Here is a 17,021-nt window from a genome sequence, read left to right on the forward strand (position 1 = left end):
ACTTAACAATGACCTTGCTTAATCGACCACCGACAAGTTTATTGACATTTTTGACATGATTATTGACAATTAATCAATCGCCGATTAATCGTAGACATCCATAGTAGGAACTCAGAGGTTTATATGTGTTCAGGAATCCAGTGGGCTGTTTCGAATCGAGACAGCTGACACTGTCGCCTGTTGTTGACTTGTAGCCTCTATTCAGTGGGAAATGTTCCCCTCACTTCTGCATTTCCATCACCCATAACAGTGGCAGAGATGTGGGGTTTGTGTTTACGTCACTCAATATTCCCAAGAGTCTTTGAGAGGCTGAAGCGGTGCCTTTTTTCTCTCTCCGAACAGTCCTTTCGGAGCTTACTTTGCTTTCTCAGACAGTCATTGGAGCTGGCAGCCCTCTAAGAAATGCCATGAAAGACTTAAAGCGTAAAAGGCTTAGCCACATTTTACTGAAGATTTCATGTCCCAGCAACCTTACTCCCCACGGATTATTCATTGAGGAAGGACACATAGACTAAGGTGAATTCAATATTTTTTTTTCATTTTCGAAACACCTGTTAACAATTAATTCAAGTTACACCTTGTTGCAACCACTGTTTAAGCACAAAAGAATATTTTATGTTCAAACTCAAAAACAGCGTCTACATTTGTAGTGGCGGACAGTTTATTTCATGATAAATAAAATGAAAGACATGTCAATAAAATGAAGGGCAAAAGGATTTCTTTCTTCTTCTTCTTCTTCTTTTTGTGCCTCCCTGAATCCACTTCCGAAGTGCTGATATATTTGTTGTTGTTGTAACACAAAAGGGTGAAACTCAAGAAAAAATGACCTTCACAAATGTTCACTTAGCCTTTCAGGGCTTCTGTACTGATATCAGCCATTCAAGCACAACATTTCTGTTTCTCTCATCTCTTGATTTCAAAGTTCACAAACAGTTTTCATATTTGCCATAATTTGCCACACATACTGAGTCCCTTGCAATTGGCGATTTCATGAACTAGGAATGATTACTCAACTAATGCAAGCATTCAAGGCTCATCTATCTTAGTACAATAATTGTTGTTATTTATAATTTAAATTTCTTTTTCCCCATGGTTTTATTGCTCTTTTTTCGGATATAATGATTTGTACTTTGGGGACGATGTGCTCCCCCAATGTCCATAGACCCGGATAGGATGATGGGGGTGCTTGACAACTGCCATAGATAAGAAAGGTCTGGAATGGTAAAGAACGACTGGTCCTCATTAACACTTACATGACCTGATGTTTATGTTGTCTTTACCAGTAGGAGGCCAAAGCATTTGTATGTCAATTTTAAGAGCGTTACTGTTATGTTTAGCTGATTTGTGTTTATTATGTTGGATTAAGAAATAATTAATGGTGTCTTGAGAGCTCAGCATTCTTGCTATTATAACAATCATAATGGTGACTGAAATCTGAGAAACTAGTAAATAAGCTTTTGAATGTTTAATGACTAGGAAAAGGAACTGCCTTTAACGTATATAAACACCGTTGTACTTTCTTACTCAGCAGAAATCATAGTACTTGAGGTGTTTATCTTGCAATTGTTTCTGTACCTGAAATTAAGAATGATTTGGCCACATGAGAGAAATGCTAAGCAATTTTTGTTTTACACAGGGCACAGGGCTTTTTTAATTATATTTATCTCACCTAAATGTAAGCTCACTCTATGTAGGCTATTTGTGTTTTTACAATGGGTTAATTTTGTTGCGCCTGAGTTTACACACAGCACAATGAAGCTTGATTTCAACCTTGAATTGAATTTACAAAGTAAACAAGAACAAATAAACAAATTACAAGCTGAAGCACGAATAAATAAAAGAAAAATACAAATGAAATAAAGAGTGCTTTAAGGTTTTTCAGGTAGGTCTAACAGTATTCAGGTACAGGAACACTACAGAAATTGAATAAATTGAATGTTTCATTAAATATAGATGAATTCTTCTCGCTATCTTTTGTTCTCTTATTAACATTAATGCAGCAGGTTTATTACGCTGCTGTCACTTTAAGCGCTAATGCAGGGATTCAATGTACTGATACACGTGTTTTCTTTCTATTTCTTTCTACTATTTACGTTCACTTAAGACATCACCCACTGTGTCTATGAATACTCGCCAAGATGGGCATTTTGACATAGTTTTGTGCATTTCTGACCATTTAAGCGCAATAAGCCGTGAAAAAGCACTCAGTTTGGTACTCAATGGCGATTTTATGTAGAGCGCACAGTAAACCGTCTCTCAGAAAGCATGTCAGCACTACTAAATGCTTTAAAATAAAAAAGGCCTTGTATCGCAGCGTGAAGCTCGCTTGTACAGACGATGTGGTGATGTGAAGCCATTGTGCGCATTTTGAAAGTGAAAGAGAAGATGCAGTAGCGTTGAATCACTCTCGCTGTTTGTGAAATTATGTCTCACAAAGTTTTCAAATTACTGATTTGATCTGATAATCTGTGTGGATTAATTTGCTCATTCAACCAGCTAATTGAATAAATGTTTGTGGGAATTTCCCGCTTTAAAAGCGTAAAACCTGCAGCGATTATATAAATTGATGCACAATACCCGCAATCCTGGGCCATGTGTGGCATTTTAGCAACTTTATAATTGATGAATGGACAGTTTGGGATTAATAAAACAATTTTACTGAATCACAATGCCATAAAATCTTTCTTGTGGTCTGTGCAGACACATTAGAATAATAATAATAACCATTTTTTTACATGGAATAATATCCCAAAATTCAGGAGCCTGGATACAGTGCAGGTATTTTTAGTTAGATGGATGCAGTCACTGTTGCTCTGGATCGTCTCATGTTTCCCGTCTTCAAGTGTTGCTGACTTTCTCAGTTGCTGTAGATGTCTGCGGTTGTTCCCGTCTAAGAATCTGCTTCAACTCACAGATGTTGAGCTTTTTGCTGAGGGCATTGCTGAAACATAAATGTTTTATAACAGCACCTAACTGGCTCAAGCAAATGTCTGTCAGATGCGTGTCCTATTTTCCATGTGCTCGCCAGCTTCAGCAGATGATGTAAAGTTATTGTGTGGCTTCTTTGTTTTCCCCAAATTCTGTAACCATTACCCAGTTGGATCTGATTCATGACTCACTGTGTGGAGCACAGCAAGACATAGGAAGATAACCGTTTGTCAACACTGTTTGCCCAGGATGCAATGCTTGATCACAGGAAATAAAATAAATAAATAAATCATAATAATAATGATAACTGAAGGAAAACAGTTGATACAATTTTTATGAAGAATACCAATAGCCCAGGGGACCTATTTGCGAAAAAAAAAAGTGATCAAAATTGTCTGTATGTACAGTTATATACAAATCTTGTTGCTTTATACTTAGATATTTAAGTTTGCCTTTATCACCGTGTCCTTGAAATGAACCCGAATAATATCTTGGATCCAATTTTGTTTGCATGTCCTGCAGTATTTCTGTACCTGCAGCAGAATCTTCACTAGAGGAACTCCGACAGAAGCAGTTCACTGCAAAAAATAAACAGGCTGAATTTGATCTGCAATTTGAAGCTAGCATATCACGTCACATTAGAAGTGGACTTTTACAGTCGACGATCAATTTCCCTGACATCTTGTTATTTTCCCTCCTCCTCCCCCTCCCCTTTTCATTTCCTCCATTTCACAAAACCTCTCTTTTATCTGTGTGTCTGCTCTCTCAGGGCTGGCTTCGGCCTCAAGAAGCCTCTAAAGATGAATATGGTGAAGAGGATCATGGGGAGGCCGCGGCAGGAGGAGTGCAGCCCGCAGGACAACGCGCTGGGACTCATGCACCTGCGCCGCCTCTTCTCCGAGCTCTGCCACCCGCCGCGCCACATGACACAAAAGGAGCAGGAGGAGAAGCTCTACATGATGCTGCCTGTTTTCAACCGGGTGAGACAGAGAGAGAGAGAGCTGTTTACTTAAAGAGACAGCATCATCACCTAATATGAATCAGGATAATGTGATTTATTCATAAGAGGCAGGCTTAATGTCGAGGGATTCACAAAGATACAGCCTCTCAAGTCAAAATGCATTAAAAGAAGTGACAAGTGTAATAGACACGATTGTATTGCACTGCTAATGCTAAATGTAACCCGTGGTGACTTTTATTTATTTATTGTTTTGTTACCATTAAATGTCAGTTTAGAGATTACTTTTCTTGCTAACATTTTCACAGGCCCCACCATTAAATAAAACTATTATAAATTTAGTTTGTTTTGCGGCGTATCTTTATCAAAAAACAATTAAATTCTTATTTATATTCCAAGATTATGATATTATGTTTTTCATTAAATATTCTTTCTGAAAAAGAGAAAGAATTACAACAAATCATTAGTTATAATTGCACTGATAGCTGGAAATTGTAAAGCTATAATGTGACTGTGACAGCTGTAAATTTCATAATAATTTTTGCTGAAAATCAAAATTTTTACACTAGTGTTCACAAGTTTGTGGTCAGTAAGAATTTTCTGGGGGAGAATTTAATACTTTTATTCAACAACAAGGATGCATCAAATTGATAAAAATTGTTGCAGAAAAATTATATTACAAATAAATTCTGCTCTTTTGAACATTGTATTCATCATATTACTATTTTTACTGTATTTCTGATTGAAATGAATGCAGCATTGGTGAGCATAAGAGACTTCTTCCAAAAACATAAAAAAAAATTACCAACCTTAAACTTTTGAAAGGTAGTGTACATGTATATGCCATAATCAGTCAACTGTATATTGTTTGAAAGCAAGAACATTAAAACATTTTCTTCTTTTATTTTTAAATCACTATAGAGATTTTGTCCAAAACCTGTCATTAAACCAAATGATCCATACTTTGCTTTTGATGTTAACTTAAACAATGAGAAGAAGTGAACCACCAGTGACTACTTCATTTACAAAGGCTAAGTAGTCGTTATGACATCAAGTGACTCTCACAGGCTGGAGAAGAGCATGATGGTGATAATCATCCAGCATTGATTATGCAGAAACACTGCAGATGACCTCATCATTGTGCACGAAAGAGCGCTGACCTGCTGCAGCCTGTATGCATTTTAAGAGCACTTGTAAAAGTGAGATGAAACATGCTCTCTATTTACAAAGCTGTCATACTTCATTAAGTGTTATAGACCCATCTGAAACAATGCACATCAGAATTAATACCGCACTGTCTCTCTAGATTTGGATTTTTTCAAACAGTGAGAGGACTGACATGATAGATTTAAGCATGGCAGTCTTGCGCCTCTTATGAATGTTTGTGGTTTATACTAATTTGATTGGACACTCGGCCTGTGAGCCAAATGCTGAAGGGCAGTTTTCAGAGCTCCTGTGAATGTCTTATCTTTGCTGCAATGAAAGATGAATAACTCTACAAACCGAGCATACGGCTCTTTAGACATCAAGGGAGCAATTGCTGATTAAATCTCAGCTTTAATTCAACAGGTCCACATCTTTGTAGAGGGGAAAAAAAGAGGACTGCATGAAAAGAAGGTTGTTTGAGCTCTGTAAATGGTGTTTGTGTGTGTGTGACAGGTGTTTGGGAACGCTCCACCGAGCTCCATGAATGAGAAGTTTTCAGACCTGCTGCAGTTCACTACGCAAGTGTCCAGGTTGATGGTGACTGAGATCAGACGGAGAGCATCTAATAAATCAACAGGTACTTCAACTATCTATTTCCTGATATGTTATACCCACTTTTCCCGATCCAATCAATTTTCGATGGGTTAAAACAAGTCTCACCCTTTTTTTACTCTCATTTATGTAATAATAAACACTCAAACTGAGTTATACAAACATTTAAATTGCACATAAGGCAGTTTTTATATTCACTTTTTAATAACAGAATAATGGGTAACACTTTACAATATGGTCTCATTTGTTAACATTAGTTAATGCATTAACTAACACAATCTAACAATGAACAATATATTTTTACAGCATTTATTATCCTTTGTTAACATTAGCTCATTTTAGTTCACTGTGCTTTAATGTTAACAGACACAACTTTTGATCTTAAAAATGAATTAGTAAATGCTGAGATTACCATTAATTAAGATTAGTAAATTCTGTAGAACTATTGTTCATTGTTAGTTCATGTTATCTAATGTAGTTAGTTAATGTTAACTAATGAAACCTTATTGCAAAGTTTTGCTGAATTATGTTTCTACTACAATTTGTTGTTGAAATGTAATAACTTAATTTTGGTGCATCACTAGTTTATAACTGCTTTATACTGTACCTGTGCGTTCTTGCTTTAATAGCTGTGTTTATGACTGAGGAAGACTGGGCTTGGTCCCAGAGTTACTCGGCTGTCCACACACTGTGTTGGCAGCTTGTCTTGGCACACGATGTACAGTAATGTTTATTTTTGGTGATGTAATCTGCATATGCTGCATAGATTCACAAAACCCAGACCGAGCATGTCTTGAAACGAGTAATTGCTAAAGCGTTTTAGTAGGTTTTATACCATCTATTAAACATCTTGTGTTTAACGCTTGCTTTTTTATTTTCAAACTGTAGTCATAGTACTGATGCAACAAAAAGCATTACGTAATAATATTGTATTTATTCTGTATGTCAAATTTATTGTATTTTTAATGACTATGGATTTGACAAAATGATATAATTACATTTTTGTTGGAGCAGAAAATAATATTCTTCTGAGTAAATCTTGTCCTTTGTGAATTCACTGGGGTGTCACAGTATTGCATCTCAAAATGAGGCTGCAATGGATGAATGAGAAACGAAACCGCCTGCATGTCATCACCTCTAATTGACTCGGCGTCCTTCCCCAGATGAGGCCAGTCACACACAAGCTGACGTGTGAAAATGGATTTGATCCACTTGCACAGACTGTTAAACGCGTCAGTGATTCTGTTTGTGTGTGTGTGTGTGCTCCTCCCACAGAGGCGGCCAGCAGAGCCATTGTCCAGTTTCTGGAGGTAAATCAGAGCGAGGAGGCGAGCCGTGGCTGGATGCTTCTGAACACCATCAACCTGCTGGCCTCCTCAGGACAGGTCTGTATGTTTAATGTGCATCAGATGAAACAATCACAAGATGCATGAAACATGAAAACATTTGATTAGCACTAGAAAAATATATACAGATACAGTTTGTTTTTTAAAGAAGTCTGTAATTTTCACCATGGCTACATTTATTTGATCAAAATACAGTAAAAACTGTAATATTGTGAAATATTATTACAATTTAAAATAACTTTTATTTCTAATTGAAAATATTTCTAAATGCGATTTTATACCTGTAATGGCATCATTACTCCAGTCTTCAGTGTCACATGATCCTTCAGAAATCATTCTAATATGCTTATTTAGTGCTCATGAAACAATTCTTATTATCAATGTTGAAAACAGTCGTGCTGCTGATTTTTTTTTGGTGGAAACTGTGATAATTTTTTTCAGGATTTTTTTGATGAATAGAGAGTTCAAAAGAACAGCATTTATTTTGTTTTTATTCAGCCATTATTTTCCTTTATTCTGGCATTACATGGCTTACTCACCCACATCGCTTGGATTCCAGTGTTCATTTACCCAAATTTTATATTTCTAGAAAACAAAACGAAACGTTTTCTTAGAACTTATAAAATATAATCTCACCTGGGTACAAGTGCATTGGAGCTACAATTATCATCAAGCCAATCTGTGCAGGTTAAGAGGTTAAAGTTTTTTTTTTTTTCATCATTTACTCACCCTCATGTTGTTCCAAACCTGTATGAGTTTCTTTCCTCTGTTGAACACACAGAAAAAAATATATTTTAAAGAAGGTTGGTAACCAGACAGTTGACGGTAGCTATTGACTTCCATAGTATTTTTTTCCTACTTTGAAAGTCAATGGCTACCGTCAACTGTTTGATTACCAGCATTCTTTATAATATATTTTTTGTGTTCAACAGAAGAAAGAAACTCATACAGGTTTGGAACAACAAAACAATGTTTAGTATGATACACTAGTATGATGCCTAGTGTTTTAAAATCTGTTCAGAGTTGAAAAGTCATGTAGTGTATTCCAGTCTCAAAGGAACACTTCGACTTTTTGGGACTTTAGCTTATTCACCGTATCCCCCAGAGTTAGATAAGTCCATACCTTTTTCATCTCCGTGCGTGCTGTAAGTCTGTTTGACGCACCCACCGCTAGCCTAGCTTAGCACAAAGACTGGATGTAAATGGCTACAGCTAGCATACTAATCCCAATAAGTGACAAAATAACGCCAACATTTTACTATTTACATGTTGTGATTTGTATAGTCACAGTGTGTACAAATAACAAGGTCATATGAGACACAGCCATTTTTTAAACGTTTAAATACTGGGAACTATTTTCTCAGAAGGCGAAGCACTGCTATTTGGGCGGAGTGATTAGCGCAGCACCCGAGAAGCGCCGTTCTGTCAACAAAACCAACGTGACTAACTAGCTAGTAGCGAACATGAGTAATTCGTGATCATGGCTGACTTTGAGGAATTGTCAGAGAATTTTTATTTGGTATCAAACCAAATAAATCGTTTTGAGTAAGAATACACAGACGAGGAGTTACAAACTTTGGAAGCTGATAGAAGAGATGCCGAACAGACTGAGGTCGAGGGGAGAATCAGAACGGGAGTAGCCTACTATTTCACAAACAAGGTCACTGTTTCTCAAACCCCCCCCCCCCCCCCCCTCCAATTCATTAACAAGTTGAAGGCTACAGTCCTGAAAGTTACCTTTAGCGCCGCTTATTTGTTACTGGGGCGATAGAGCGCGTTTGTGACAACACAATACTAACATTACAGGGGATACATGGAGCCCGGGAACAACTGTAATAGTAGTGAGCACCCTATTCATGTAATAGTGTCACTAAGGTTACATTACATCTAGCTAATGGCACTGTAACAGTAAGCTAGTCATCTAAAAACATCACAGAACACTTACCGCAGCCGCAGGTGATCCACTTTGTCCTGTCTGTACTATCGATGGGATGGCCGTATCCTTCAGCACACGTTTCATGGTCCGTGTGGCAAATTCCATTTTTTCAAAATAGTCGTCCTCAATGAAATGTTCTGAGCAAACGCGATAGTCCTTGATGATGTTTATAGGTGTGTTTGGATCTATATCCAGAGCAAGTAGCCATTGATTCATCAGGTCAGCGTTTTTGGTTGGAATTCTATGAAACATCATGGTATTACCTGGTCTCCCCTGTTTATTGTTGCAGCTCTTTACAATACAGCGAACACCCATGATTGTAAACTTTGCATTTACTATCTAGTAATTGCTGACTCTATTACTCCAACTCTGAGCGAACTCCCTGCTCCTCACCACGGCGCTTCTCGGGTGCTGCGCTAATCACTCCGATGTAATCACAACATGTAAATAGTAAAATGTTGGCGTTATTTTGTCACTTATTGGGATTAGTATGCTAGCTGTAGCCATTTACATCCAGTCTTTGTGCTAAGCTAGGCTAGCGGTGGGTGCGTCAAACAGACTTACAGCACGCACGGAGATGAAAAAGGTATGTATGGACTTATCTAACTCTGGAGGATACGGTGAATAAGCTAAAGTCCCAAAAAGTCGGAAGTGTTCCTTAAAGCAGAACAGTTCATCAGAGTGATCTCCGCCACCTCCTCCAATTCAGCATGATCAATAGGCTTATGTCACACTTCCTGCTTCCGGAACGCGGAGTAGGGATTCAGAACTTCCGGTCAACAGTATTTCTCGATAAGGATTTAGATTATCAGCCATAATGTCTAAACCATCCGAGGTAGACTGACCACGAGCTATGAGATTATGAAACGAAGGTTTTTGTTAAGGTATGAAATCAACCTTGTTTTAAGAAAAACATGTTTTATCTGCAATCTTATGAAAATAAAACTACACTACCCACAATCCTAAGCGTAGCAGCAACGTCTGCTGATTGGTCCAACTCGCTGTTACCATAGAAACGTTTACCTTACTGGCGAACGGCTAGAGCTATAACAACAATGGCAGGCTACACCCGAACTTGTACCCTTTCCTCAGTTTTGACGTTTCCACTTGAGAGTTTTCATTTACCATCCGAACCACATCGTCACATGTGACTTCAGGCAGGTTGCGGAGAGATTTGGTCCAGTGGTATCTATCGGACTCCGCCATTGTAAAAAGCTAACCGGAAGAGCCGTATCCCTACTAAAAGACGTACTTCCGGTCTTCAATTTTTTCGTGACATAGGCCTATGGAGATCCAACTAGTGACAATGGAAAACTAGGCATCGGCTTGGTGTGCCACATCCTTCAAAGTTTTCTGCGACCAATTTTTTGTTTTGAGGACCCGTCCTTGTCCCTTGGTGTATGAAAAAGATAAACGCCATTGTGTTTGGGAATTAGCCATCCTAGGTTGGGCTTTCAGCACCCAGCACTTACTAGAAAAAGGTGTACTTTGTTGAATGTGTGCATGGTAGTTTCACAGCTGAACAAGACCCCTTATCTCAAGTTACACAAGTCTCTGTTATCAGAGATGGACACTGTCTTTTCCTAGACTGAGAGACTGGAGAACCGTGTGGAGGCCGGAAGGACTAGTTGAAATTTCTTTAAGTATGTTTTTAGTCAATTTTGGACTTGACCAAGAGCAGGAGAGAGGAGGAATACTCACTCTATAGTGAAAGATGGCTTCTCCAACAATGCTTGCACAAGTCTTGCCTTCCAGCTTCCCCACTGCTGGTGTGGCGATGTAAGGATGGTGTCATGGAGGACCCATTTCTCAAGCTGTTGATTGCTCAAGCCTGCACAGCTTGAGGTCATGACTACCAAGTCATGGGTCACTTTATGAAGGCCTGTTTCAAGGGAACTTTGTGAAAAGGTGTGGACAGTTGCACTCTACATAAATTATCTCCAATTACTAGTTGTTTTTCTCTCCCTGAAGCACTTCCTCTCTGTGCTGAGTGGCCAACGTGTTGCGATCAAACAGACAATATTCCTGTCATGTCATTCATTAGATGAGGACTGATCCTGCTCTCATCAAAAGCTCTTCAGAAGTATTTCTAGCTTTTGATGTCATTCACCAGATTTCCTGTCCAGGGGAGGTCATTGTGTCAGGGAGATTTGACTAAGTGCCCAAAGGGTGTCTCAGATTTTGAAGCACTTTGGAAATGTCAATGTAGATTTTATGCATAACAAGGAGAATATATAATATCTTGTGAAGTCTATTCATTAGCAACTAGTGCTTTTCTATATCTTTTGCAGTGCATTGTGGCGGATACAGTATATCCATGTCATGTAGTAGGAAATGATTTCCGACTATGTGTGCTTACTCTGTAACAAGGGCATGGTTACATCATTGGCAGAGTATCATTACATCAAGGGGCTGTCTGTGGATGTCCCATAGTCATTTGTTGTATTGACTGAATGGGAATGTTGTTACTACTGTTCCCACAAGAATGGAAGCCCTTCTAGTTAGATCCTTTATGAAAAGCACTGTGGCAGTACCATGGTACAGCGATGGTCATGATATTCACATGGTACATTTCTTCTTATTATCAGTGTTAAATAGTCAGTGTTATCAGTTGTGCTGCTTAACATTTTTGTGAAGACCATGAAATATTTCTTTTTCAGGATTCTTTGAATAGAAAGTTCAAAACAACAGTGTTTATTTGAAAGCTAAATATTGCTTAATAAAAGTATTAACTTCAAGGGAAAAAAAGTCTTACCGACCTAAACCTTTGAAAGGTAGTGTAGATGCTATTATAATTAGACATTTATGTTCATGTCTCCTTGTGATTTTAAGGTTATTTTCTTGCAGTGTAAGTTGTTTGTTTTTCAATTTTAATAAAGTAGGATCTCATTAATTGGCTTAAGTTTTGCCAACATTGATTGTTGGCAAAACTTAAGCCAATTAATGAGATCCAGTCTTCCATAATCTTCCTCCAGTCTGTTGTTAGCCACAGTTCTAATATTTATTTTGGTTCATAGAATCCTTAAGGGTAATTTACCTCTATAACATTTCAAAAAGAACTTGTGCACAAAAATATGGAATGCAGTAATGTAGATTTCCTGTGGCCTTTCTCTTACTCGCAATGTCTATTTGTACCATCTTTTTGCTTTACGTGGAATACATAATGAAAACACTTTCTTGTGTTAATGTTGATATCTCATAGCTGCTCTTTGAAGTACATAAAACACATTTCCACCATCTAAATACAGACCTCTCGAAATGCTTATCCAAGTGATTTGGCACAATTTAGGGCTTGTGATAAAACAGAGGATGAGCTTGAATTAATTGCACGATTTTCTTTCCAGGCAGTAGTCTGGTTTTGAGAGGTGAACATGTTGAAACATGAGGGGTGAAATATGTTTGTATTCCAAGCTGTGAGTTGGAGACAAAAACTGGTGCTCTTGGCAACACCCTCCGCCCCTCGGAAACAACAAAGGTCTTTTCTTTTCTCTCTGTAAGGACGCCCTTCATGCTCTACATTCCCAATGCACCCTCATTTCACCCTCACGGATGCCGTCTCTTTTCTCATCTTTTCCCCCCTCTTGCATTGATGCCTGTGAGAAATCCTCCTGCTCCTTTCCCTCTTCTATTGGTGTTTTTCTGTCTGACATCATCGTCAATGTACACTGACTTGACTTCACACCGTCTGCTAGCGTAGCTTCAGTGCTGAGGTAAACTACCACAGAGCAAGCTATAGGAGGCATTATTAGTGTAACCTGCCTTCATTTTTCTTCAAAAACTCTTATTTGAATGTAAAAGGCTATTAATTTTACTACAGAGAGGGTGATTTGTTTTGACAGAGAGTGGTTTCGTTTTTTTTTTTTGGTTCACGTAGTATGTTTCCTGGAATGAAAATGCAGAAGTGATGAGTCTCTTCTGTTTTGCTGTCTCATTCTTATGAAAGCAGTGGATGTAATGGAACCTCCATTAAAGTTTGGCACTGCTGGGATTCTTTGGCCTTGTCTTAAGACCCATTCACACCAAGAAAGTTAACTATAATAACTACCCTCTCGTTCAAAAGTTTGGCCTCAGTAAGATTTTGTATTTTTTTATTTTTATAAATGAATACTTTTATTCAACATTAAATTGATCAAAAGAGACATTAAAAAAACAATATCTGTTTCAAATAAATGCTGTTCTTGTACATTTTTTATTCATTCTGAAAAATATGTATGATTATTTATTTCCATCAAAATATTGACCACAACTGTTTTCAACATTGACAAAAATGAGAAGTGTACTTTTGAGTGTTAATAATGGCCATTTCTGATCTATTGTGAGGAGACATGTTTTTGTGTGGTAGCCTGTGCACACACTGGTTCAGACTGGATCTGCAATGAAAAAAAGTGTTTGGGCTATACATGTGTGAGAGAGAGAATCATTGGCTAGATTGAGCTAAATCCTATAACTTCCTGACTTACCTTAAAAGCGTCTGATGGGATTTGATCCTCTCACTTCAGTGTTTCATTGGCACTGGTAACAGGATCCTGCTCTGATTAGTGTCAGAGGCGACATGGCAGGGAAAAGTGAAGCTCTGACCCACCTGCAGCATTTCCTTTCAGTCACGTCCACCTGAGCCCCTTTAGAGCAGAGTGAGGATGATGATGTCACTGGCCTACCGTATATGGTTATCAGGGTTTCACCTGAGACCCAAAACTGTGTAGTGAGATGCAAAACAACAAAAAACAAACAAAACGTATATCCTCTAGCTTTTCATCAATTCACCTAGTTTATTGTGGATTTAGACAAAGTTCTTTTTTTGTAATTTGAGTATTTACAAATCCGTTCACAAGTTTGGGGTCAGTTAGATCTGTTACCAGAATTGTGAAATATTAAACAGTTTGCCAGTTATTTGCATTAGTCAGTGCTTGAATGGAGAAAAAAACATGATATGCTCATCATCTGAATTTGAATCCCTCCCCTTCTCTGCTTCTGCAGAAAACTGTGGACTGTATGACCACCATGTCGGTGCCCTCGACGCTGGTCAAATGCCTTTATTTGTTTTTTGACCTGCCCCATATGCCCGAGGTTCCTGCCGCTACCCAGACCGAGCTTCCTCTGGGCGACCGCAGAGCTCTTCTACAGAAAGTCTTTGTCCAGGTCTGTCTGGCTTTAGGAATAGCATTTTCTCCACAAAATACCCATAAAAGACACGCTTTGACACCAACCGTGACTTTCTCTTCTGGTTGTCTTCCTTAGATCTTAGTGAAGCTGTGCAGTTTCGTGTCTCCAGCAGAGGAGCTGGCCCAGAAGGATGATCTACAGCTGCTCTTCAGTGCCATCACCTCCTGGTGTCCCCCCCACAATCTACCCTGGAGGAAGAGCGCGGGAGAGGTGCTCACCACCATCTCCAGATACGGACTCAGCGTCAATGTCGTCAAGTACATCCACGGTGATGATTTAACTGCCAACTTCTTTCACTGTGGTTCTCTGCCGTTGCTGTGCATGGATGCATAATACTGAGAATGTTTTACTGCTGACATCTTATGAACCGTAGTAACATTTTAACCTTACATAACCATTTAACTGTCACTATTGTGCATTTAGTGTTTTTAGAGGTCGATGTCTGGTGGTTGCATGCGCTCTTGTCAGAAATTGCTTTGCAATCAATTGAGAAACATTCAAATTTTAGCCCTCAAGAGTCTAATATAAAAAACTTTCTTTCTAATGCCACCTTTAAAATATGTGAATGTGGGCTGTTGTTTTTTGACAAAATGTATTGGTTTACGAAATTCGCAACCAACTTGACAACTATTTGTTCTTGCAGAGAAAGAGTGCTTGTCGACGTGCATCCAGAACATGCAGCAGTCAGATGACCTCTCTCCTCTGGAGATTGTGGAGATGTTTGCTGGGCTCTCCTGTTTCTTGAAGGACTCCAGTGATGTCTCTCAGATACTGCTGGATGACTTCCGCATGTGTCAGGGCTACACCTTCCTCATAGATCTTATGATCAGGTAATTATTTATTGCACATTTAAATCTTCAGGGTTTAAATGTGAAGGATAATGTGCGGCCATTGTCTAAAAATAAACCCAGACAGGAAGATGGTTATTTTGCAGTAATGATCAGATGACTGCACATTATCCCTCTTATTACATGGCTCCTTACCAAATATATCTATATTACATGTCCATGTACACTACAGTTCAAACTTTTGGGGTCGGTAAGATTTTTTTAATGTTTTTGAAATAAGTCTCTTATAATGAGAGATTCACTGAAGAAGGCTGATTGCCGAATCATTTTATTGTATATGTGCTTTGTTGCATAAAAAAAAAAAAAAGAATAATTCATAAAGAAGACAGAAGCGAGTGCGGATCTTTTGTTTTTCATTTGAAAATATGTCTCTTATGCTCACCTTATGTCGCCTTTTTGCCTTTTTTCACCTTTGTTGCCATTGGCTTTTGGCTTGCTTAGTTGGGGAAATTAAATTTAACATTTAATTTAATATTCAACAATAATATTGATCTGCCTGCATTGACACCATTATATGAGAACTGAACTGAGCTGGACGATGACATCACGGTTTTCTCCAGAGCGGCTATATACTGTATATATCATTTAACTAAATTAATAACTTTTTAACAACAAAATGAAACATTACTGAGCTTACTTAAGCTGGACTGTGACGCTTTTTTCTTCTGAAAACAAACTTTGTTGCATTATTTTCCTGTTATCTCTGTAAAGTTTTAAAGTTCTCTTTAAAGTTCCTAAGACCGGTATTTATTTGAAATGGAAATATATTGTTAAATTATAATTGTCTTCAATGTCTCTTTTGATCAATTGAATGGTTCCTTTATAAAGACAAGTATTCATAAAAATAAAAAAAACATACATTTTTAAACTCTAGTGTTTTTGAGTTATTATCTTTCTTGTAGGTTTACTTAAAGGGTTTGCTTAAAAAAGGATAGTTTACCCAGAAAGATTAGTTATTTAAAGGGATACTTCACCGTTTTTTCATATTAAACTATGTTATTCCCTTAACTAAGACGAGTTGATACATACCTCTATCGTCTCAGTGCGTGCACTAAATCCCTCTGTCTTGCGGCGAAACTTTGTTAGCCCAGTTCATTTAATATGGGCCAAGCAGAGAAGATACCAAACACCTCCACGTTTTCCCTATTTAAATACAGTTACTCGCGAAGTGTAACTCGACCTAGGACGGTGACACAAAACAAAACGTTGCGCTTTTCTAAGCGTGTAAAATGGATAACTATTTTGTATGGCGGAATACCATAGCAAGTGCTTGTAAGCACTTCGACTTGGCGCAGTAATATCTTCACTAGAGGGAGCGGGGGCCGGTGAGAGGATTTTTCACGAGTGAAGATATTACTACGCCAAGTCGAAGTGCTTACAAGCACTTGCTATGGTATTCCGCCATACAAAATAGTTATCCATTTTACACGCTTAGAAAAGCGCAACGTTTTGTTTTGTGTCACCGTCCTAGGTCGAGTTACACTTCGCGAGTAACTGTATTTAAATAGGGAAAACGTGGAGGTGTTTGGTAGCTTCTCTGCTTGGCCCATATTAAATGAACTGGGCTAACAAAGTTTCGCCGCAAGACAGAGGGATTTAGTGCACGCACTGAGACGATAGAGGTATGTATCAACTCGTCTTAGTTAAGGGAATAACATAGTTTAATATGAAAAAACGGTGAAGTATCCCTTTAAAGGCAATAAGAGGCAGTATAGTCATTTTAATTTCTGATATGTTTGAATAGTGATATTCTCTGATATAATTGCTGTACATCTTAGGTTGGAGCAGGCCAAAGAGGATGAAGCCAAAGATGCTCTAAAGGACCTGGTGAACCTGGTGACCGCTCTGACCACATACGGTGTCAGTGAGCTGAAGCCAGCTGGTCTCACCACTGGAGCACCCTTCCTGCTTCCAGGTTTTGTGGTTCCACAGCCTTCTGGGAAAGGTTAGCCCTCTGTAAAATAACATCCATTTGACTCTTAACTTATGTCACAGCACAGCTGGGTGTGAAAGTTGGTGATGTGAAATTCCGGGGTATGTTGAACTTCGGCCAGGAAACATTGTGAAATTGAGGTCTTTACAGG

General features: G+C 38.3%; 1 protein-coding gene across 4 annotated transcripts in view; it reads left to right on the plus strand.

Annotated features, from left to right (window-relative positions):
* Positions 1-17,021, plus strand: part of wdfy3 (WD repeat and FYVE domain containing 3) — a 78,472-nt gene that overhangs the window by 8,401 nt on the left and 53,050 nt on the right. For all 4 annotated transcript variants that reach the window (XM_082168740.1, XM_082168738.1, XM_082168739.1 and 1 more), the window contains exons 2-8: positions 3,698-3,908; positions 5,546-5,669; positions 6,920-7,029; positions 13,904-14,065; positions 14,165-14,357; positions 14,733-14,919; positions 16,716-16,882. In XM_082168740.1, coding sequence (XP_082024866.1) covers positions 3,729-3,908; positions 5,546-5,669; positions 6,920-7,029; positions 13,904-14,065; positions 14,165-14,357; positions 14,733-14,919; positions 16,716-16,882 — 1,123 coding nt within the window. In that variant the 5' untranslated portion in view covers positions 3,698-3,728. The remainder of the gene's footprint in view (positions 1-3,697; positions 3,909-5,545; positions 5,670-6,919; positions 7,030-13,903; positions 14,066-14,164; positions 14,358-14,732; positions 14,920-16,715; positions 16,883-17,021) is intronic.

The sequence above is a fragment of the Leuciscus leuciscus genome (genome assembly GCF_965113295.1).
Source record: "Leuciscus leuciscus genome assembly, chromosome: 5".
Lineage (NCBI taxonomy): Eukaryota > Metazoa > Chordata > Actinopteri > Cypriniformes > Leuciscidae > Leuciscus > Leuciscus leuciscus.